The sequence below is a fragment of the Leiobunum rupestre genome, chromosome 5 (genome assembly GCF_980474605.1).
Source record: "Leiobunum rupestre chromosome 5, qqLeiRupe1.1.hap1, whole genome shotgun sequence".
In the NCBI taxonomy this organism is placed as follows: domain Eukaryota; kingdom Metazoa; phylum Arthropoda; class Arachnida; order Opiliones; family Sclerosomatidae; genus Leiobunum; species Leiobunum rupestre.
The window spans coordinates 21,613,616-21,637,994 of NC_143388.1; the positions used below are offsets into that span (position 1 = coordinate 21,613,616).

At 37.9% G+C, this 24,379-nt stretch overlaps 1 protein-coding gene and 1 long non-coding RNA gene across 2 annotated transcripts in view; both read left to right on the forward strand.

Moving 5' to 3' along the window:
* LOC149943787 (uncharacterized) overlaps window positions 1-24,379 on the forward strand; it is a 413,771-nt gene that overhangs the window by 366,286 nt on the left and 23,106 nt on the right. The window lies entirely within an intron of this gene.
* LOC149943798 (uncharacterized) lies at window positions 15,053-18,940 on the forward strand. Its single transcript, XM_090175088.1, has 4 exons — window positions 15,053-15,171; window positions 16,539-16,574; window positions 17,037-17,078; window positions 17,160-18,940. Exons 1-4 carry the CDS (start codon window positions 15,067-15,069, stop codon window positions 18,555-18,557), a joined length of 1,581 nt encoding a protein of 526 aa, XP_090031214.1. The 5' UTR covers window positions 15,053-15,066; the 3' UTR covers window positions 18,558-18,940.

The window sequence follows — 24,379 nt, forward strand, 5'->3', positions numbered from 1 at the left end:
GCATTTAATATTCTAAAATACATTTAAATCGTTTTCGATGGCTAGTTCCAAAGCAGTCTATCGGTACGATTTACTCTGTCGTGTGGCCGTGGTTACAGTTAGTCTCATCTATTTTACGCGCACGCGCAGAAAGCCATTTATTAGTTTAAGTTAAATAGATATTAATTAGAGTCACGTTGAATTGAATTAAGATGTCCGAGAAAAAGAAGCATTCTGGTTCTTTATATAAAAAAGGAAATGAAGAGAAGTCATTGAAGCAGAAAAGCAAGCGACAGCTTTAAAAATGTTCATAAGTGTAGGCAGTGCCGAAACAAGGCAGGTGCGACAGGTGCGGCCGCACAGGGCCCACGACCCATATGGGGGCCCATAAATTGAATTCCTGTGATTTCTATACAATGGGGTCCAAAATAAAGTCCTTGCACAGGGCACATGAAAGGCTAGTTACGGCACTGTGTGTAGGCATATGTAACATAATTACTCATAAGTATGCCTCTGTATAACATTTCCATTGAAAAAAATTCAATGAGACCTTGTTTCACGCGGAACATACATTGAAAAGGTTACCATGGAAATGAAATCATGTGATCGCGAGGCACGAGCTAAGCTTGACATGGGCAAAGCCAGAAACGCATTGTAACCCGGCCACCTGAATTAAAAAGGCTTTAAAAGTCGCTCGATGACTTAGGCCTTGGGTGGTGCCTTGAGTATTAGCCTAGCTGATTATTATTTATTTATTTATTTATAACGCGCGAGGAATTCACACTAATTTCCGTTTCCAATCAGTAAAGTTGATGACGCTTATTACGTAAGTGACGTAATTAACGTCATATCCCGTGAACAAGGTTTCATAAGTGAAAATGCTTATATGGCATACTTATGAGTTATTATGTTACATATGGTGTAGGCCTTAAAAAATCCCGCAAAAAGTGTTTTAATTAAGTTGTTAAAGCAATTAATGTAAGGAATAAAAGAATTAAGTTTACTAAGAACAACCCGTGAGTTAAAAATAAAAATATCCATTATTTTTACCTCTCCGAGGGGACAAAGTCCCCTAGGAGGGGTTATACAACGACCGTGTCTGTCTGTGGGTCTGTGGGTGGGTCTGTGGGTGGGTCTGTCTGTCTGTCAGGACTGCGAACGCGTTCGCATTTTCGGTGCAAAGTGTAATCACTGCGTACGCAGTTTCTCAAAGGGTTGGCAAAACCACCGTGTGACGGTGAGCGTTAACGGATGCATTTGCGGTTTGGTTTGGATGGTGTTTTTTTGCTCACCGTCGTGACGGTTTGGTGTATTACGTTTTTGTAATGTTTATGCGTAGGTTGTGAGTGTTGAATTTGTTGTGTTTGTGTTCTGATGGTTGTGCATGTTGAGTCTGTTGTGTTTATATGGCGTTTTCTCTCCAACTTCTTCTTAATGACTTTGGGACGGACCGAGTGCTGAGTGTAATGCTACCTCTCAACGTCCAATGGCAGGGTTTCCACCAGTTGTACACGGTATTCGTCTTAGTATCAATTTGCGATCGCATCGGGCGGGATTTGAACCCGAGACCTCCTGATTGACAGGCAGACGTTCTACCACAGAACCACCGACACTTGTTACGCCTTATTGAAAATTAGACCTTCAGCTTTATCGGAAGCGTATTTAATAGAGTAGGAAATTTTGGTTTAATTGAAATAGAATTGAAATTGAAATTATTGCATCGAAGAAATTCTAATTTAGCGTTTCTCTATTGATTAAAAACAAATGCGCCACCCAGGTTTCGAACCCAGACCATTCGGCTTGGCAGTCGAGCGCTCTACCACAGAACCACCGATAGCTGCTTAGATTCACTGAAATTAAGACAGGCATCGTAAGCATAATAGGTAATAAAGTCTTTTTTTATTAATGAATTTATGAAGGCCTAATCTGGTATTTTTTAAAGGTTAAATCTTGTTTTAGCGCAGTCAGCCGAGATTAGAGGGTTAAAGGGTAGACCCTGTGGGTGGTCCACTTTCTTAACGACCTATACTTCTGTTAATTCAAATGAGATAATTTAACGTTAATTGCTTTAAGAGCTGGCGGTTAGTCAAGTGGCTCTCTGTGCTTTGTTGATGGTAAGGTTTTTGCTTCTTGTAAATACATTTGGTGTGGATATTTGGATATCTACGATTTCTAACGCAGTCAATGATTTCTTGGGTGTGCGAGTCATTATATGATATTGGAAATTGGACGGCATTGGTCTTTTTCATGTGGTATGCGTCACAACGTCAACAGGAAGTGAACGAGTCGTCCACTACCAGATATCTACGGTATCTTCATCAAGGGCGAGTGTTGAAATAAAATGAGCGTTAAAGATGCGGCAAGTATTTCGTAAGCGAGTAATTCCAAAAAGCCTCTGTAGATATTTCTTTCATTAAAATTTGCTTCGTATTATATTTAACTGATAAACTTGTTCTGTAAAAGGGTTTAATTCAATTGTGCATTGTTATAGTACGTCTAACTTACTGTTGTAACTACTTAACTTATGATATTCCGAATAAATTAAAATTGGTCGTTTCGTCTCAATTATTTTAATTATAATTAAAATTTTATACCGGGCGGGATAGAAATGGGTTAATATTTTTAACAAATAACTCTAAATTGCGGAGATATATCTTTAAGGGTTATCTCGAGAAATTAATACCACTAGGTACAATTCTTCCGAGGAGAGGTATATTTTGGCTTGCCAACTTGTTATCTTTAACTCGCGGGTTCTTCGTAAACTTAATTCTTTTATTTCACATACATTAACCGTGATACTATTCAGTATGGACATTATTATTAATAAACTTAAGATATACTAGTCTTGCCACCTTACCTAGTATTTCAAGCTCCATGTAAAATGACCATGTACCAGAAAGAAGGTATTAAATATGTTTACACAAAGTATTTAGAAAGTGATTATAGGGATTATTTATTGTTATGAAAACGGTAGATTTAGAACATGGACATGGTAATGTTTTTACGGGGGGAGGGGTAGTTTTATTTAGTCTCAAAATAAGAGGGGCGCCAAAAATCCCCCTTGCCCGGGTGAGAAAAATGTCTTGAGGCGGCCCTGCCGAAAGCCGTGTGACATACTGTGTGGTATCTTGCTTCCTCGGCAACGAGGTCTATTGTAGAGCATACAATATGATAAACCTCTTCGCTCCATTGGTCTTGGCGTTCCTTACACTTTTTTAATCGACTCTTTTATTTCAAGAGTTGCTACCAGTCGGGCTGATTGAGTTCGTGAATTTGGTTTTTTAATTTGACACTTTTTTGCACAAAATACGCAGTCTTCCTTAAAATTGAAAGTTGGTGTTACTGCTCTTGTTACAGTGTTATCTTTTTCAATTTCCTTGGCCTTTAAAAATTGAGCGATTCTTTTTTTATTTATATAAGTACGGCGACAATTAGATTGAGTCTAACGTATTTAAGTTTTGCCAAATAATATCTCCTCTACTTTTGCTGGCACTGATAATACCTAAAATGCCTTTTTTGGTGACTTTAATAACATCGTCACCTACCAGAGGTTCATTACATAATATACAGGCCACGTTCGTGATTAATCATTCGCGAAAAATCAATAACTATAAAAAATGTTTCCTTATACAGAATACTTGCTTTTACTTTAGTCAATAGCATCAATTTTTCACTATTTTCAGCCCTACGAAAAAATGCTCTTATGCTAAACTCGCTGTTAAATATGGTTAAATGTAATAATACAAGACATTGAAACTAAAAAGCTATTTGTTTATTTGAAAAATAACAAAAACTATACCGAGAAATATAAAACTAGTAGAACTATACAATGACCTTGGATCAATTTCCCTGCGAAATTTGAAAACGTATTACTGACACTAGCATCGGCTCCCTCTAATATCTCTAATTGCCGTTTATTACATAAACGATCCCTCAAATAAAGTATTTAATATTATATTATGACTAATTATTATTTAATAAGATTTTGCGGAATTATAATATTTCAGCTAGATGGCGCTCTCATATTATAACATTCTATATACCATATGATTTGAAATTCTGATGTCTAAAACATTTTTTTGTTTCAAAAACGTGCTATACCTAGCCATTGTGGAGCAATAGTCGAAAAATACACTATTTTATTATATGGAAAGTGGATTTAAATTTATTTCCTCTAGATGGCACTGGCGCACTATAGCATACTATATCCCATTCGATAGGAAATGACGTTCTCTACAACTTTGGTCCACATCATAAATGTGATAACAGCAACCGTTGAAAAGTTATTCCTAAAAACCCGAAAATAGACAAAATGGCGGCCATTTTTAGACGTGATCAACTCATCTGATCGCGGAAAACTTTTTTGCCCAAAATCAGGACCCCAATGGCAACACAATCCCGTTGAGAGTTGCTTGTCCCAAATTATTTTCGAGGAAAATGCTATTTTCCCTGTACTACTAGTTATATTGAGTGAAGCATTTGCGTACTCTCTTTATATATAAAATGAGATACACGAAGAAGAAAACAGAGATTGAACGATGCTACAGCAATTTAAAAATCCCATCAAACCCTCTTACTATTTTCTCGTCGTGTATCCCGCTGTAGTAAAAAATAGATTCATTTCATCATGACCAATACTAGTTGTTGTTTAACTGGAATTATTCATACCCAAATATAATTAACAACCGACACTGTATCACACCTAATGATCACACGTTATCTTTACCCAACGCAACTTTAGGAATATTGGCTTGTGAAATTTTCACTTCCTAAAGAATATCACTATAATATTCACGACTTACCTAATTTACCCTAAGTAAAAAAAACTGTAACATCTCCTATAGAAATTTAAAATACGCGAAAAAATAGATTAGTCCATAATTAAAAGGGACAATATAGCTAAATCCTAAACAAATTTGAAGAAATTAAAAAACTTACTAATAACTCGTACCGATAGGTCTTCGAGCAAACGCGAAACTCGGATCAAATAGATCTTCGAGTAATAAACTAAATTAAAAATAAATCAAATAAAATAGCCATAAATTCCAACGGTAGACCGGTTTCGTTCTATTTGGAACTCATCAGTACCGTGCGGGAAATCTGGCTGGCGACTGTCAAATCTAAAAGAGAAACTAAGCCTAAACGTTAAAAATTTCAAAACGCGTTGCATATAGCAACGGAAAGCCGAAATTTTTAATCGGTTTTATTGTGAAGACCGAGTAAAGTTGAGAAACGAAAAAAAAACACTCCTTTTTAGGCTTTTCTTCTAACTGTTCGCGATAAAAAAAAACGGCAAATGTAAATTGTGGCCCTTATGAAATAAAAATAAAAACCAAACGAAATATATTGTTCTAGAAAAAATCGACGTCTTTGTAAGTATTAATTTTCCTAATAACAATTTTCAGGTATTGATAACATTCTCTATTAGTGGATCCATGCCTAATAAAAAAAGACTACTCCCTCAAATGAAATTTCGATTTGCCCCAGCTGCCCCCTCGAAAATAACCTCTGCCACTTTTCTATTTTAGCTAGTCACTTAATACGTCAAAATATTCATGAACATTTTAATGAATACAGAATAAAGACGATTTTTTTGTATAATTTTTTTGTCCCAGGCTTAGACCTTTTAGTTTGACTGTTTATGAAAATGATCAAAATTTCAATACAAGATACTTTCAGTGGCATAACGACAAAATTCGGGCCCCCCGCAGTAGGATATTGAGTGAGGTTGAGCACAAGTTCTCCGAAAATATTGGGGGTACGTGCCAGATTTCTACATATTTACCAAAAACTGAAGTTTTATTTTTAAACTTATTTAAAAATTAATACTTCAAACGAAATGGCCCCCTATTTAGTTAAAATTCTATGCCCCCCCCCAACCCTCGCGGGGTCTGCGGATCCTTAGATACGCTACTGGATACTTTTCCAAACTTTAAATTTAAATAATCCAATAAATGGGATAGTTTTTAATTAAAATTCCATTAATGGTTGTCATTCAATGGAATAATTTAAAATATGAGCCAAAAATTAAATGTTTTTTAAATTATATAATTAATTAATCAAATAAATTCTAAATTCGGGCTTCGTTAGGACACAGAGGCTGTTGAGATCTTTGTGTGTGTGAAGTTTCATTTCAATAGGTGGAGTAGTTTCTGAGAAACCGTGTTACATACATAATGTAATAGATTACAAAAATAATGAAAAGTGAAAGGATATAAAATTAAATTAAATTAAACTGAAATTGAAAATTGGTGGTTTATCTAATTTAAAATTGAGCGACTTTTACTTCAACGTATCGTTTGGGAATATTTAAAAAGAAAAAAGAAACGACAGACAAATGGAAGTAAACTATAAGCCCCTCTAATTCGATCTCCCGAAAACATGAACTCCAGAGACGTCACTCGCGACTGCGCAGGAGGAGGAAGAGAAAAAGAAACGTTTCCAAGAGAGGAGCAACATTTTTCCCCGAATGCGCCCCCGTTGGCAGTGGCGTAACGAATTGACGTTGGGCCCAGGGTTGAACGCGAAAAAGGGGCCCCCACCCTACGTGTGGCAGTGATTTCCCAATTTCCCACCAGGGCCACCCCTTCTTGTTCGCGATCGCGATGGGGCCCCCTAAAGGTCGGGGGCCCAGGGAAACCTGTCTGGCAAACCCCGTGTACGGTACGCCACTGCCCGTTGGGTAAGACCTCCTGGAATATCACACTGTGTTGATTGTTAACGACAAACTAAATTGGCTTTTGACGAAACTCTTTCGATCGCAAGCAAACAACGAATATATACTTTATATTTGGTTACAGATAATTATCAAAGCAGACCAACAAAAGCTTTGGGTCGAGATTCAAGAACGATAGAACAGGATCTCTAATCATAATTTAACTTCCTAAAATACTTAATATTGGAGGAATAATGAAAATTAACAGGTGTGTGGAGGGGCTTGCCATTACAAAAATATTAGGTGTATAATAAAGTAGACAAAACTGTATAAACCATTTGTCAACCTATAAAAAGTCATTATAAGTAATTCCTTTGTAAGAAAACCGCAGAAGTGCAGAAATTTTTCCCATATTTCTGGATTCCACTAATTCTTAATAAGTATAGGAAATATTGATTATCCGGAAAAATATTAGAAATCTCAGGAAATAAGAGAAATTAGAAGAAATTTTAGAAATTTCAAGAACTACGAAAATCCAAAAGAAACCTAAGAAAAATTTAAATATTACAAATAATTGGAAATATTTCAGAAGAATTGGGAAATAAAAAAATACCATGATTATATAAAAAAAATTGTAAGTGAGTTTAATAAAACAACACGTCATTTGAGAGGTCTTTGGTAAAATAATTTAGAAAAATTGGGAAACTATAGTCATTTGCAGGCTAAGAAAGACAAAATATATAGTACAGTCGGCGCAAGGATACCTCAGACCATTTCCGGCCAGTCGACCGCGCGTAATTTAAATTGGACCATGTAAGGGGACGGTTGTTGTAGGAGTTACCTACGTGAGTTCAGTGATATTAATTGGAATAAAACTCGTTTTAAGTTAATATAAGTACACACAAATCATTAGGATTGTGTGTAAAAACCATGGTGGTATTTGTGTTGTTGAATTTGAAGTGTAAATTTCAAGTTGAACGTTTCTTCTAAGAAAGGTTTAAACTAAAAATACTGACGGATCGGAAGAATAGTGTAAATTAGTAACAGCTTGAAAGGTTTATTTATTATTAATTATCAAATAATTTAGATTTTTGTAAAAAAATTTATAAAAAAGAGGCCTATTTCTACCTCCTTAATCCTTCAGGCCGGGAACGATAACCGTTATTAGCAGAAATTTAATCTATGCTCGACCTATCCGCATAGATATTCTTCATTTCAAAGCTTAATTACATAATTAAAAAGCAGGTTATGCAAAAGTAAAATAATTTGTGTCGTGTAATTGATCATTTAAAAAAACCATCAGGCCACGTATAAATTAACACAAAAAAAACATCGAGAGTTAAAAACCTTCAAGACACGCGGAGATCCCGTGTTAAATTACATGAACCGATTTTCGTGTAATTTAACATTAAAAAAACACCTTCAGGCCACGTATAAATTAACACAAAAAAAACATCGAGAGTTAAAAACCTTCAAGACACGCGGAGATCCCGTGTTAAATTACACGAACCGATTTTCGTGTAATTTAACATTAAAAAAACACCTTCAGGTCACGTGTAAATTCACAACAAAAAACCAACGTGAGTTAAAAACCTATAAGACACCAGGAGATCACGTGTTAAATTACACGAACTGTGTTTCGTGAGCTAATAACCCTAAATTCCACGTGTTCTTCACGTGTGTAATTTTCAAAGACGTATTATCAATCAATAACATAAAAAAATGTTTGTAAATTGTTTTGGAAAATGTTAATTCGTTAATTTAAAGGCTTTTCTCAATGTTGATCGTGACCGTTCGAGTTCATATAATTCCGAAATAGTAGTCCAAACTAGCTCTTGTCCATTTTTAAACATAAGTCTAATTTTACACCCATCACGACTATTTAAAAGACAATTACGAACTGTTTTAATTAGATGTGGTGGGTCAAAGATAAAGTAGATATATCTTTCTTCATCAAAAGCATGTACGTTCACACATTTGAACGATTCCTCTCCCTGTTGATGCTTAATGAGAACCTTTCGATTAGTAGATGCTCCATCTCCGATAACTGCGATAATTTTAAAGCCTTTCAGTTCCAAAAGAGCAATTGCTCTACAAACAAGGAAATGAAGCTCATCACCCGATAGGGTGTCAGTTGGAAAATGAGTGAGAGGGAACTTAATATTTGTAATGGCTCCTCGAACCATAAATACCAAAGCGTGGGTGGCGATTGGTTTCTCTTTTCTATCAAATAATTCTGATTCTATCGCAGCTATTTTATCATATGGATCACTGATTTTGGTGTACCCAATCAGGTCTCCCGTCTTCGTACTGTAGATTAAATCCTCCTTAATTTTAATTTCGTCTATCACCAAGGAAAAGTACTTTTGATAGTCTTCGAGACTATTTAGCTTAGCTTTTTCCGAGGGGCAGGTCACTTCCTTGATTAACGACGCACCCCTCAAAAGATTAAATCCGATTTAATCGTGATTATTTTGATTAAATTCAATTTAATCACGATTAAGTTGATTAAATCACGTTTAATTATGAATAGAATGTTTAAATCTGATTTAATCATGATTAAAATGATTAAATCTGATTAAAATGATTAAATCTGATTAAAATGATTAAATCTGTTTAAAATGATTAAATCCCGATTAAAAAAATAATATCGTGATTAGTATGATTAAATCATACTTTAGTTTTGATTTTAATGATAAATTCCCGATTATATTGATTAAATCGTGATTAAAAGGATTAAATCTAATTAAAATTATTAAATCTAATTGAAATGGTTAAATATAATTAAAAAGATTAGATCATGATTAGAATGATTAAATCTCGTTTAAATGATTAAATCCTGATTAAAAAGATTAGATCATGATTAGAATGATTAAATCTCGTTTAAATGATTAAATCCTGATTAAAAAGATTAGATCATGATTAGAATGATTAAATCTCGTTTAAATCGTGATTAGATTTTTTAATCTTGATTACCTCGATTTAATCATTTTACTATGATTAAGACGCACCCAAAATGGAAGTGACCTGCCCCTCGGCTTTTTCTGCTAGTTTGACAAACATAGCAGGTTGACAGTTAGGCTTCCTCCCCACATCGGGTGTATGTCTCAACAAAGTTCTATAGCTTGGCAAACTAAGGATACCTGATGATTCCAATGACTTGTATAAAGATGGTGATTTATGATACATAAATAAACACCATTGAACAACGAGCGGGTGCCATCTTCTACTTTTCTTACTATTTAACCGTGCCATTTTTAATTAAGTTGCTAAAAATAGTTCAGAGGTTTGACCGAAGGTTTTTCCAAGAATATCAACCAGCCATTCTTCCGCTTTGTCACCAGGGGTATCTCGAATCTTCATTATTCGTTTGCTTATTTTTCTTTTCGTCTGGTAAGTATTTTCTTGAGTTTAATTTAATTTTTTTACTTTTTTTCAACTCATTAAGTATTTCAGAATTATCGACGATTTTCTTTCTTTCTTCTGAATATTTCACCACGGAAGTTACTTCTTAATTTCACGCATTTGCCACATCTCTTCATCTGTGAGAGAAGACAACAAGAAACATGACGAATGGAATTTGTAGCCCAACAGTTAGTGCCATTTCGAACAGTTTTATTGTTAAATCTTTCCTTGTAGGATTCTTCACAATTCCCTGAACAGACTTGAAGCTTTCTTAACTTTTCCAAAAATACGGATAAATCTTCAGAGCACGTTACAGTCCTAGGGATCTCAGGAATTAAGGGATGACTTATTACCGTTTGGTTCCAGTGGCGTAGCCAGGGCGGTGAGGCACATGCCCCCCCCCCCGAAACGTATGGTCGTACGTACAAATATTTTTATTTTTTTACTTTTTTTCAAAGGCGTGCCCCCCCCCCCAAAGCAAAATCCTGGCTACGCCACTGTTTGGTTCAATATGTGGAATATCAACTTGAACTCTAAGCATTTACTTATTGACATGAGTACAGCACCCATCTCGTAATTTATTTTTGAAATTTTTAAACCACCAGCGTCAAAGGCAATTGCCCAATCTTTTGGAAATACAAATGACTTGAAAATGTCTCCAACAACTGTAGTGCTTGAAACTATTTCCTCGGGATTAGAAGTATTTATAAACACACTAGTTGTAGGAGCTTCTTTCTGTTTGCCATTCATTATTTGGCAATAGTTATGATCTATGAAGGGCTGAACTGAATAAATCTATAAAATACAAATTTTTTACCACTAAGTCGCTAACTAATTTCAAACGTTTACAAGCTTCATACTGGAATTGGAATGGTCCTATTCGTGGGGTTTTGAAGGTTTGATGACAGATTTATTTCTGACAACTTTAGTCTTGACTAATATTTTGTTCAGGTGGAATATTATCATTAAAACTTTTCAAAATTGACACTGGTCTATTTACTTGCTTCAAGATGGAAAGTTGTGGTTTCAAAAATGCTGTCGATTGGAGAAATTTGTTAATTTAAGAGTATTCTATATTACCAAGAACTTGGTATTACAAAACTAATTATTTGTTTATTACTTACATGTACATGGTGTATATTTGCGATTTATCCATAGCTGACTTTGAACGAATTCGTTTTTCAAGTGTTTAGAGCACAAATAAGTGTTACACGTAATATCATTTAGAGAAAATGGTTTAAATTTGGAGAGCCAATTTACCCATTGAGCACTGTATATCGGCTTTGATTTTGGTTTTGGAAAGGGTATAAACCATACACCATCCATGTGTGACTTGCGCAAATACCGACTATCGCTATTGCAGTTTGGGAACACACAATGCTTGACACCCATCTTTAAAGGGAATAGAACCTCCAACGCGTTCTTTATGGAAGACCCCATCAATTTTTTTTTATTGTGATGGGTGGGACAATACAGTCCGCTCGTCCATTTGATTAATCAGGTGCGAGATATGTGTTACGGCCACGCCAACGGGGGGATACTTGGGGATAGGGTTGGGACACCCGTGGCGGAAGTATGACAACCACCCGTTGGGGGATTAGTGGTTGTCCTCACACGGCCTTCCACAAACTGCCTCCCGGACGCCTGGGATTACAGGAGTGAGCCACTACTCCCGGCGACCCCATCAATTTCCTTTATTCCCTTCACAATCAGCGATTATCAGCGCCGCAGGTGTGAAAAGCCATGGGAGGCAGCGGACAATATTGGAATCCTCGGAGGGCGACAGAAATACCAGAGGTTATATTCCCTTTAAGTTAAAAATTACAAATATTGCAAGGCGCCAAGCGACAAATTACTGGCGCCATTTATATTTTTCAGCTACTATCAGATGGCGCAGCCGTAGCTAAAAAAATGATACGGGTTCCGTTTCAGCCCCCTTTTCAACCCCCTATCACATATGTCCTCGTTTATCGAGAGAAACAGTAGCGTCGTACGCGAGGTAATACGAGAGTCATGTCCTGCTTTTATTGGCCCATGGTGAGTACAAACAGAGGTTTAAAAGCGTAAAAACAAAAACAGACAGACAAAGAGAGAGACTAAAGTCAAAGTACGAAGGTCGTATTCCGGGTAGCGTAGAAAGTTCTAGAAGCGTATATAATTCCCGCGTCTATGAATACCCACGTCTCGATCTTGACAGTGCGAGGTCAGCCGTTTCGGTCTGGCGGTCACAAGTTATTGGTCCCGTGGTCAAAATCTACGAAGGTTAGCAATCTCAAGACAGCTTTAAAACCTGGCGGCAGTCGGCTCAATGCCGTATTTTAAGTCCTTGTCTCTTAGACAATCTTGGATTTTAAAGTCGAAATATTTATTTTGGTTATTACCCCCCTCCCCCACCCTTTCCACAGAAGTCAGTGAGATTTGACCCCATCTAGTGAGAAAAACAAAATATAAATAGGGGTTAACCTTAAACAAAGGCTCGCGGTCTTCTCAGACTCAACCATCAGTCTTTGCCTCTTTTGATTAAAAAAAACTTTTATTTGATAATTAAAGCAAAATACCATACAAACGTAAGTCTAAAGAAGAAATTGAAAATGTTATTTCGGCAATTGTAAAATTCAAATTGGAAATTTATAAAATGGTTTACTGACTGGGAAAAAAAGCAAGGTTTGGAATGATGTTAGCAATGCTCTCGGGGGTTCCATGTCTGAAGAAGCTTTACACACGTTTGTTGGGAAGAATTACTACAATGTTAAAAAAAAAGTGCTTGCTATTCGTGAGAATGACAACGAGAATGAAAAACAAACTGACAGCGAAAGTGGCAACAATAATGAACGATGTTTAGAAGAGTCTGGAAGCGGAGATTCGTCTGGAAAATCAGAAAACTCTGGTAGTGGTGAGGCTGAAAATAATGAAATGAAAACTCTTGATCAACTAAATTTTTATATTAATATCGAACCCGATGATTATAAAAAAAATGGAAAAGGCAGCATACCGTTGTCGTGAAAAGTCAAAGATCAAAAGTACCACATATTATTCCATTTTTAAACGAGGAGCATGGTCGCATATCGTACACAGATATATTTCGAACGAGACTAAACTTCCTTGTGCGCTAGTCTTCAAAGCGCTAGGATAACGATAAACGGCCAAACGTACGCTAAGATTTTAGGAAAATGTATGGAATGTTCGGCAATATTTACTGGCAAAATCAAAGTTGAACCCGATTCGAATGAGAAAGTTCCAGTCCAGTGCCGTCTTGTTGGTAATTTTAAAACTACCCATGAAGGTAATTTCAAGAGAAATCTATCTGTAATTCTTAGAGAAGAAACAATCGAGAAGATGATAGAAAACAAACGGTCTCCGAGTCTTATACGTACTCTGGATGTCAATGAGACAATGAGGCTTAATGGTAATGAGCCCGCTACCATGCCATCTGCTAACGTTTTGCTAGTTGCAAAGTGTCAAGCGCTCAAAACCAAACGCCTGAACCAAGATCCCTTTCAAGGATTATGTAAAATGATGGGACTTGAACCTTTCAAAAACGTTATAAGAGATTTAGGATATTACAAATTTCGGGTTATATATTGGACATCATCACAACTTCATGTGTATCGCTCATTTATTTAAAAAAACCCCTACTACGTCTCAACTTTCTATAGACGCCACGAGTTCGATTGTGAACCGCTTAATCAGACCCTGGGGCATTGGAGATAAAAGCGGTAACATATTTCTTTACGTGAGTCAAATGCTTTCGGAAGCCCACGACGCCAATTCGATATATCTGTGGTGAAGTCTGTGACTTAATTCAGGTGGTATGGCTCCTAGAGTGGTTGCTACCGATATGTCTATGGCGTTATTGTACGCGGTCGTAAGAGCGTTTAGTGGTTGCGTATCTTTATCGGAATACTTGTCAAAATGTGCAAGCATTGTTGGACAATGAAAATATTGAAGTTCCATCGTGTTTTTTACGGTGTGACGTAGCTCACACCATTAAATTAATAACAGCATGGGCAAGTTTGAAAAAAGAACGAAAAATAACCTGACAGTTTTATTTTAGAGTTTTCGGACAGTTAATGCAAACTGAAGACATAAAAATGTGGAAACCATTCTGATAGCCGTTATAACAGTGGCACTGCGTGAAACAGAAGCGAGTTTGATTTTCACAAAAAAAAACTCGGCGTTTAGATAAGAAATATCCATTTTATTTGTTTTATCTATAACCGAAAATTATCCGAATAAAAACTATTTTTTTGGCATAATAAATTGTTTTTTTTTAACCGCGAGTAATATCCATAAATAAACAGTTGAAGAAACTTTTGGCGATTAATTTATTTGTTCCGTCAAGCTCTAGCTACTAAGCTATTTGAAGTGAGAGTTTAAATAACAACCAAAATTCGGAAATGATGTTACCTTCGATTTTTTATTTAGTGTGGGTAAATTACAATAAAGCATGAAACGACTGACTTCGGCAATAGAGCTCCGAAAATTTGGGAATGGTCGTTATTGTAACTCTTCTTCTCAATATAAAAACCCGTGTAAATCTCAGCGAGGTACTGGTTTTCATTCTGGTTGATTTCAAATTGTCGGATTATCTCTAATAGAGTTATTATTATAATATTATAATAAAATAACTATAACCGTATTGAGATTCAATAAAATCAAAGTGTTCCTTGTTTTCAAATCAAACTAAATACAATTTAATAAGTTTAATTAAATTCAATTTCCTTTGGAAACACCTTTACATCAAATTTAAATATTGTATTATTTAAAAACATAAGAAAATAAATTACGTGTACAAGCTATAGCTTAACCATCGCGAAGTGATACGTAAAAAATACCAACAGATAAGAATAATTACCTTATCGATTAATTGTGAAAGCGTTTCGCCATTGTTTTCTACGACCATCTGCACCCTTATCTAATCTAATTGATCCCTTACAGGCTGTGATAAAACTTCTGCCACATTCTTACTTATGACATCGCGTGGTTATTAAGTACAAGTTGGTGGTTATTTTGTTTAGGTATTAGCGATGGATATGAAACTGCCGTTGCCTTCGCTGAAAGAACTGTGCTACGTCAGGACTGCGATAGCTTTGTGGAAAACTGACGAAGTAGTCGACCTTATAGTTACAGAGGTAGGGAATATTGAAATTAGCCTAGTCATATTAAACGATTCATTTAAAAAATAATTTAAATTATTTTCTTAAGTATATTTCCGCGTATACCTTTCAATAGTTCACCTGATAACTTTATGACAATGGCTTGAAGTGATATTTATCCACCACTGTCATTTGTACAAAAATTTGGAAGTGATTATCCCGGGATAGATGTAACGGGCTGAAAACCAACTGATCGGATGACTGTCTAACGGATCGACGTCCATCGGATCGTACAAAATGAACAGCGGAACTATTATTAAAATTAGTTTTTAAATTTCAAAAAGACACAGTGGTAACACCTCGTCGAAAATATATATCAAAATTTTACGAATTAAATAAGCCACAGTTTAAATTTATATATGTACTCGCTGGTACACACTTAAAACTGAACATGTTCTAAATTGCTACTGACAGCTTAACCTTGAAATGCCTTTACGCTTGCCTATATTTTACAATAACTTACTATTCTCATACCCAAGACATAAATACTTTCAATAGCGTTATTCTGAGAGGCCATGATATATGGCGTAAGTGGGATGTGGCTAGCCTTTCGTGTGAGGAGAGCTAGTAAACATAAACTGGGATCGAGCGTGGCTCCTCTTGCAGTGAGACAATTGTGCTAATTTGTTCACCAACCCTTCCTTCCTCTAGTTGAAATATCCCATTTTGTACTTATATTAAAGACAACACCAAAAAAGTATAAAGTTGAAAAATGATTAAAATTGGCATTCACATGCGTGTTTGAAAAAATCTAAATAAATTAAAGACTTAAATTGAAATTGTTCCTTGACAGATTTAAAATTGGAAATATTTGCTATTATTGAGCTTTTAGGTTTTCACATCATGAATGAAAAGGTTACCGAAAATCCATAACCAACAAGTCTTAGTTTAATTATCGTCGTGTTAGTACAAAAAAAAAACAGTTTTATCCAAACGTCTAGAAAAGCGATCAAAATTTCACAGTCCAAAATAAATAATAACAAAATAAATGTCCATTTTTAATGTGAAAGTATTCCGTTATTTAAGTATTGAATTGTTGAAAATTTGAGCTAACTCTGATCAATTAGTTTTGTTATGTTACGTTAGAAGGTCTTTCAGTGTAATTACTGAGAAGTATTGCTAAAAATAGCTTCGTTTATCGAAAAATGTATTTTATACTTATGGAGAATGATCCTGTTGAAAACATTTCAAGCGTTGTCTACAATCCACCTCAAGTTATAATAGAAATCTCCTTCCCCTAATAAAACAAATAATTTTATTACCTAAGAAGTACGTCGTTGTTTAAACTTTCAAGCAAACCCGCATCGTTCTGTTCTAACTTTGATAACCTTTTTTAATTACAGAGCATCTGCTGGTATAAGAAAAAAGTTACTACAGTGGTAAGTTGGTATTTAATAAATACAATAAATATTGTACACAGAAATAAAATTAACGATAGATACATGCCTCTTTTTACTTCTTCTGAAGGATAAGATTTTGGCGCTTAATTCCGGTATTCGCCTTGTTGTCGATTTAATATAAGCCTCCTTGTAAAGCATTATACTAAGAAATTAGAGCCAAGTACTAGATCTAAGTTCGACTAGCAAGCAATAATGTTAAATAAAAATTAGTAAAATTTCTTAGGATACGATCAGAATTGAACTTTCAAAAAATGTTAATAGGGCGTATTTGATCAAACCTTCCTCGCATTTAAAATGATGAGGCCGTTAACAGAGCTTAAATTAGTGACTCTTTAATGATTTATCTTATATATGTTTACTTACGCCATTACATATTTTAAGCATTTAAACAAACCTCGCAATTTACGTTCCTAATTAATTAAGTCTTCCGTGTATTTACAGGAATATTTCAACCCAAAGAAAGTATCTCAAATTTCTATTTGCGTAAGTTGGTTTATCGTAATCGCTAGTAAACAACATACACCCTAGTTATATTTTACATAACCTTGCTTTATCTCAATGAAGACTATTCGAAATGAATTTGAAAAGTTTTGGAAAGACACGAAGTTGAGGGTCGAAGAGAATGTAACGAAACTGCCATTACCGAAGGACATGAAAGCCCGACTCTCGAACTACGTTGACCCCATTTATTCGCAACTCAGAGAATGGTTGAAAACGACGTTTAAAATACATGACACTTCATACTGCGACAGAAAATATGCAAATATTTCATTTACGAGCGATCTTATTCGTTTTTATTTGATCAGTTTAACTTGGAGCTGCTTAGGCACGATTGACGCTTTGAAAATCGGAAATTTGATGGTGCACGACAAGCTCTTCGAAGGCCGCTTTCGATTTGGTTGGGCCGGTTTTTATTGCATGATAGAAGAAGCGTACAACCTAGCGAGGGAGTGTGGAGAACTTTCTGGGGTCTCGCGACCAGAGTTTCGTTCGTATTTTCGAAAAACCCTTTCCAAGGATGATAATAGCAGCATCATCCGGGTGAGACGTTCCCAGAAAAATTGCGCAGACGATGCACTTCGCAATGCTGAGATTGAAGCAACTGTTCGAACCCTGCTGGAATCTGGCAATGATTCCATAAGTAAAGAGCACGTGGTGAAAATGTTTTGGGATTTGTTGTCGATGGAGGAAAGAGAAATTGTAATCAGAACTTGTGAGCCTAAAAAGATGTCGGTGGAGACAGTTCGGTTTTTGCTCAGTCAAATATCTTTGGAAGCACAAGCAAAGTATTTGGAGGAAGGAGGTTATGTTAAACTTCTAGATTGGCCCTACCAAAATCTATTTTTGCATATATCGAAAACTAACCAAAAATTACTTCCTACTAAAGTTATTTTTTCCGGTTTGGATGGCTTTTGGGAATACCTAAAAGAAAAACCCAATGAAATCTATGCTGAGTTATATCACATATATTTAAATTCTATTCCATTAAAATACACTTTTATTTACGCATCAGTAAAACTAGCGCAGAAATTATTCCTTCAAAGTTGGGGACACGAGGATATCGAATTACTATTTAGCAATCCAAGGAGTGAACAGTTTGAAGTTCAATACGATTTGAGATTTTCCACATACCTAATGGATCTTCATGAAAGATACAAGAGTTATATAGCCACTGATGATTTAAAAAAGACCATTCACACCATTAAAGTTTTGTTGGGCTGTTACATCGAGGCTCGAGATTCCGAGACAACCACCTTGAATGAGGACGTGGTTGAATGTTTCGAAACCCTTGGAACTGAATTTAATAGACGACAGATAAGAGGCTGGTGCGGTACTTCTATGTTAATGGAAATAGAGGCATTTTCCCGTTGCATGTCTGCACTTTTAGCGTACTTAAAATGTCAAGAAGATGGAAAGATATCAACCAAGCTTCAAAAGAAACCCTTATCAAATTTTTCTTAAATTATCAGTTACTATGTGGTTCCGTCTGTGTTGTCTACGCTAGATGGTTTTCTTATTGTACAAAAAGAGACCGTAATTAAAGAACGCACAACAAAACCAAACGCCCTCTTGGGTGCTATGAACTGACCCTAACATTTTTATTACGGCGATGCCACTGTTGACTACTGAATATTGTCTAGCGCCCGATATTTTAGGTAACTTGATACGGGCGTGAATCTATAAAATGTTTATTCGGAACACGAAGTTTAATTAGCAAGTTATTTTTTCATTAAAATCTAAAACATATGGTTTTTTGGTAAATAGATATATCCGATCAATTAAATTTTGACGATTAGTAACTTCATTTAAAATAATTTAAATAAAAAATACAAGGCTTTCTTAATATAACGAACTCTAGTTAAAAATTGACTACGTGTTTATTTTTATAAATTAATAATAATTATTACTTATCGGTTAATTAACTTATGCATATAGGTGTTATTATTGTATAATTAGCTTTTATATCCAATGAGGAGATACACTTCACAATAAAATTTATTTTATTTCACTTCTTAACATGAAACTACTCTTATGTCTTTACTTTACGGCGGAATTACGATTAAATAAAAAGTTGGTCTTTTTGAAACGCACAGATCAGTAACGTAGCTACACCTTTTGCCACCAGGGGTGGTCCCAGATTTTTTCACCCCTCTCAATATATACCAGATTTCAGTGTCTCTCTCCTCTACCTATTTCAACGGAAAGCTTATATGAAAAATTCAGCCCCAAGAAAGTGCCGCCCGGGCACAGATCCGGTTTCACCTCAGGTAGCAGAGTATTTAGCTTTCTTGAACTGCCCAAAGAAGTGCAGTGTTTTTAAATCGACATTTTAGTGACAAAAATATATATATACCAACCAATAAAATGGAAACATTATATATTACTAGCCGAGAAGCTAGTTGTGTGTTTCGAGGCACTCCACCCCAGTAAGGCCCCCCTGCCCCTTTTCCCCATGCCAGAATTACCGGGGTACCCTCCCCCCCGCAAAAATAACATAAAAACTCGTCTTTCTCTCTGGACCCAAAACCCCCTGTGAGGCACCCTGTCCCCCTTTTCCCCATGCCTGAATTACCGGGGTACCCTTTTTCCCTCGCAAAAATAATTTTAAAACTCGCCTTTCTCTTTCGTTACAAACCCCCCAGTAAGGCACCCCTTCCCCTTTTTCCCATGCCAGAACTACCGGGGTTCCCTTTTCTCCGCAAAAATAACAAAAAACTCGCCTTTTTCTCTAGTCCCAAACTCCCCAGTAAGACACCCCACCCCCATTTCCCCATTCCAGAATTACCGGGGTACCATTTTTCCCCGCAGCAATAACAAAAAACTCGCCTTTCTCTCTCGTCGTAAACACCCCAGTAAGACACCCCTCCCCCTTTTCCCCATTCCAGAATTACCGGGGTACCATTTTTCCCCGCAGCAATAACAAAAAACTCGCCTTTTTCTCTCGTCGCAAACTCCCCAGTAAGACACCCCTCCCCCGTTTCCCCATTCCAGAATTACCGGGGTACCATTTTTCCCCGCAGCAATAACAAAAAACTCGCCTTTCTCTCTCGTCGCAAACTCCCCAGTAAGACACCCCTCCCCCTTTTCCCCATGCCAGAATTACCGGGGTACCATTTTTCCCCGCAGCAATAACAAAAAACTCGCCTTTCTCTCTCGTCGCAAACCCCCGTAAACCTTTAAACCCCCTGTACCCAATGGCAGATTTGCTCCCCCCTCATGACGAACAGAAAGAAATACGCTCGTCTCTTAAAATTTTAAGAGACCGAGAGACCACTTCGCCTCGCAGAACGGCGGAAAGGCCGGGAGTGTCGAAAAGCTTGCCGCATTCCTACTCCCAGCTTTGACTATGTTACCTACTGCTGCCCTGACTGAATATAAAGACTCCTAGAAACCGAGCTAATAGGTTTTCTCGACCACAGAATAGAGTTGAAAAAGAGGAGACACTACCCATACGCGGAAATTTTACCACTCGGCTGGCTTAACAGGGTAAGGCAGTCCCGATTTTTAAAGTGACCAATCCAAAGCCCGAACATCGGTGAATCAAGGTCGAATATAATTACTTCAGCGTGGGATGCGGGGGGGGGGGACGTCACTGGTGCCTCGCTATCTCTACCTATAGGCTAGTCGAACCACCACCAGTGACAAAGGCAGTCCCGGTTTATCTCTGTCCCGTGCCGCCTTTGTCTTCGCCTGGTTCGCCCCCCGCCTTTGGTACCCATACTGACTAAGCAAAAACACTAAAAAGGCTATAGTTGAGCCACTAACAAAGCGAAAGGCAGCAGCTTCTCTCGCCATCTCGCGCTGGCCTTCTCTTCGCCACCCCACCTTTGGCTTCATGACAGACTAAACAAATATTCCAGAAAGCTAGGACGTACGACGACGACCGACGACGACCAACGTACCAAGCGCTCCTTATAATATAGACTAGCCGAGAAGCCCGCCTTACAGGCGGGCCCTCAGCTAGTTGTGTGTTTTGAGGCACTCCACTGCAGTACGCCCCCCCCCCTACCCCTTTTTCCCATAGGATAATTTCCGTGGCACCCTTTTCCCCATGCGAGAATTTCCGTGGCACCCTTTACCCCATAGTCGAACCAGCGCAGTAAGGCCCTTCCTCCCCTTTTTTCGCATGTGATAATTACCGTGGTACTCTTTTCCCCCTTTTCTCCATGCGAGAATTTCTGAAGTACTCCCCTCCCCCTTTCTGACGCGAGAATTTCCGTGGCACCCTTTACCCCATAGTCGAACCACCGCAGTAAGGCCCTTCATCCCCTTTTTTCCCATGTGATAATTACCGGGCCCCATGTGATAATTACCGTGGTAGTCTTTTCCCCCTTTTCTCCATGCGAGAATTTCCGTGGCACCCTTTACCCCATAGTCGAACCACCTCAGTAAGGCCCTTCCTCCCCTTTTTTCCCATGTGATAATTACCGGGGTACCCCATCCCAATTTTTCCCATGTGATAATTACCGTGGTACCCTCTCCCCTTTTTCTCCATGCGAGAATTTCCGTAGTACTCCCCTACCCCTTTCCAACGCGAGAATTTCCGTGGTACCTTTTTCCCCGCAAAAATAACTCAAACTCGCAGTCGTTCCAAACCTCCCTGTACCCCTTTAAACCCCCTGTATCCAATGGCTGATGCATAAAGACCACGGGACTAACGCACGCCGAGAGACCACGGGACTTTCAAATCGGAACGAACACGAAACCCCCCCCCCCCCCGTTTCTGAAACACACAGGCCTTCTGATACAACCCCAACACGATCCGCCCCTCCGAAATTTGCGGCGGTAAGAGATTAAATTTCGGGTGTATTGCGAGTTGGGACAAACACGGTTCAACTCTCAGGGGCGACAGATTTTGAGCATTTTTAGAAACTGACATTTGCGTCACTTTTGAAAATTTGTAATTAAAAAACTAAAAACCAAATCGGAAATCGAAGCCGACTCGATGCGAAAACGCAAATCGTAGCGTACTTAAAAAATGCCACGTGACGCTCGCGCCCGTAATGCACGCGTGAAAAGCGCCATAAAACCGAGAAATAAATCTCCAAAATCGGTTGACGGTTGACGAACCTTCCACCCAACCAACAGCTTTTTATTTTATAAATTATTAAAAAAAAAAACTGTAGATTCCTATAGCGAACAAACATATACAGGGTGTTACGGATAAGAGTACCGAAACTTTCTATATGCATTCTATGGATCTCTATGAGTTATTAATATCTAATAAACATGGGTCCTAAAGTGCTTCGTTTCAGAGTTATGCAGAGATGGGCAAAAATTGCGAGCGCTCATATTTGAAAATCCTTTGCAGTGAGCGAGCACTGTAGATTAGAAGTCAGCTAATCTTGTTCAGAGTTAGGGCAAAACTGAGGCAGCTCAGTAGGAGCGCCGAGATATTATCTAAGTCGTTGATCGCTCACGGCGCTTTGAGCGAGATCTGCCGATCGACGCGCTAGCATGCTCACTTCTGAGCGCCGCGTCGTCTAGCAACCAAATAGTTCGTTCAATAAAAAGCGCTGCCGTAAAGTCGAGAGAGATCTACCCGAGCGATTGAATTCACTTTTTAAGGCTGACGGATCTCAATCACGGTGAGCGACCGGATGGTTTTTTCGACCACAACCGCTTACTCGGCGGGTGGTCTACGTGTCCAAATTATTAATTTTTAATCATCATAACTTATTTTTTAATTGTTATAATCAGTGACGGGATGAATATTTTTCTTTAATTTCTCATCGATTTGTGCGTTCTAAAAATTAAATAAAAGGCGGAACAGAGGGTGCCCAATACTAACCACAAAAATTAAAAAATATTATAAAGGAATACGAAAAACAATTCCATATCTATATGGAACTGTTTTATAAAAGATATTGACCGACTTACCCCTTCTAGATTGAATGTTACCGTTGTAAGTTACACGTTCATCAAAATCTGGGGTGCAAACATTTTTCTCTCGATATTAATTAATCCTGGTTTTACACTGGAAAATTATTTGGGTTTTTAGTCATTCCGCCGGATACGTCACATGACCCCTTAAGAAACCAAATTATTGTTAGAATGGTTTTTATTGTTTACGGATCTAATCAGTGGCGTACATAAGGGGTCGGATTGTTGGGGAGTAGTGTATCAAAACTAACGTGAGTGCACACCACCGCAGGTCCTTATCATATTGCCCTACGCCAGAGTCCACAGACCGGACAGGTGACAAATCCAGCATGGGTAGTAGCATGCATGTATTCATTTCAACCATGAATATCGAACTGCATTAAGAAGTCTGGCCTCAGTCGCTAGGATGGGAGGGGCTTAGTTATTATGACGGTGGTCACGCGCCACCGCTCAAAAATTGTAAGAATATTAATAATAATTTAGTGTATTTATGATTATCGAGTAATTTGGATAGAGTACAGTTATTTTTCTAAGAATCACGAGTCATTTCCTTCGCCAGTTAAATCGCGCAATTCCGGAAACGTTTTGTGGATCAACTCAGCGACAAACGCCTGTCTTCTGATTGGCTCAAGTGATTGCGTAAAACGCAGAAAGGCACCGGCCATCCCAGCCCCAGATGGCAGAAATGGTAATGATGTAGTTCGATATGCATGGTTGAAATGAATACATTCATGGTAGTAGTACCCTACTACTGATGGTCGCAACTGTGACGCAAGAAACTCAACCCAGCAGAAGGTGCAGCAATGGGTGGACCAATTCCCACTTCACTCACAGCAGTGGGAGTAAGAGTGGATGCTGTAGCAAATACAGCCGACACCCTACCTTCGTAGGTAGAGAGCCACACCCTTCAGAAAAGCTCCTAACGGGGAACGATGGGCACAAAGCGGTCCACATAACCCGGCACAGCGGGCATTGAAGATCCCGGTCTGCCCCAAAAAGCCGGGAACAGGACCACTGCGCCTTATACGGAGGCCCGCCGCCCCACAACAGGCTACCCAATCCTCCGAGGCGGCCAGTTTGCACGGAACCTCTCCGTTAGCCTGAGCCGAGACTCAGTTTCCAGCCCATACCTGACCGAAGTCGGAGGTGGATATAGGACCATTTGATCAGAGTTAACATCTCACAGTACGCCTCCGCCCTTATGGGTTACAAGAGCTGGACCCCGACTCCCCAGTAAAGCCACCAGATATTGCACACTCCAACCCTTAAGGGGGAGTAGCTATTTTACCAAGTCTACCCGGATATTTTTCAAGTTACAAACTAGACCTCAGTTTACCGACTATCCAAAACTTTGGAGGGAACCTCGCACATCCGCTAAGGGACGCCTCTGGAAATAACGA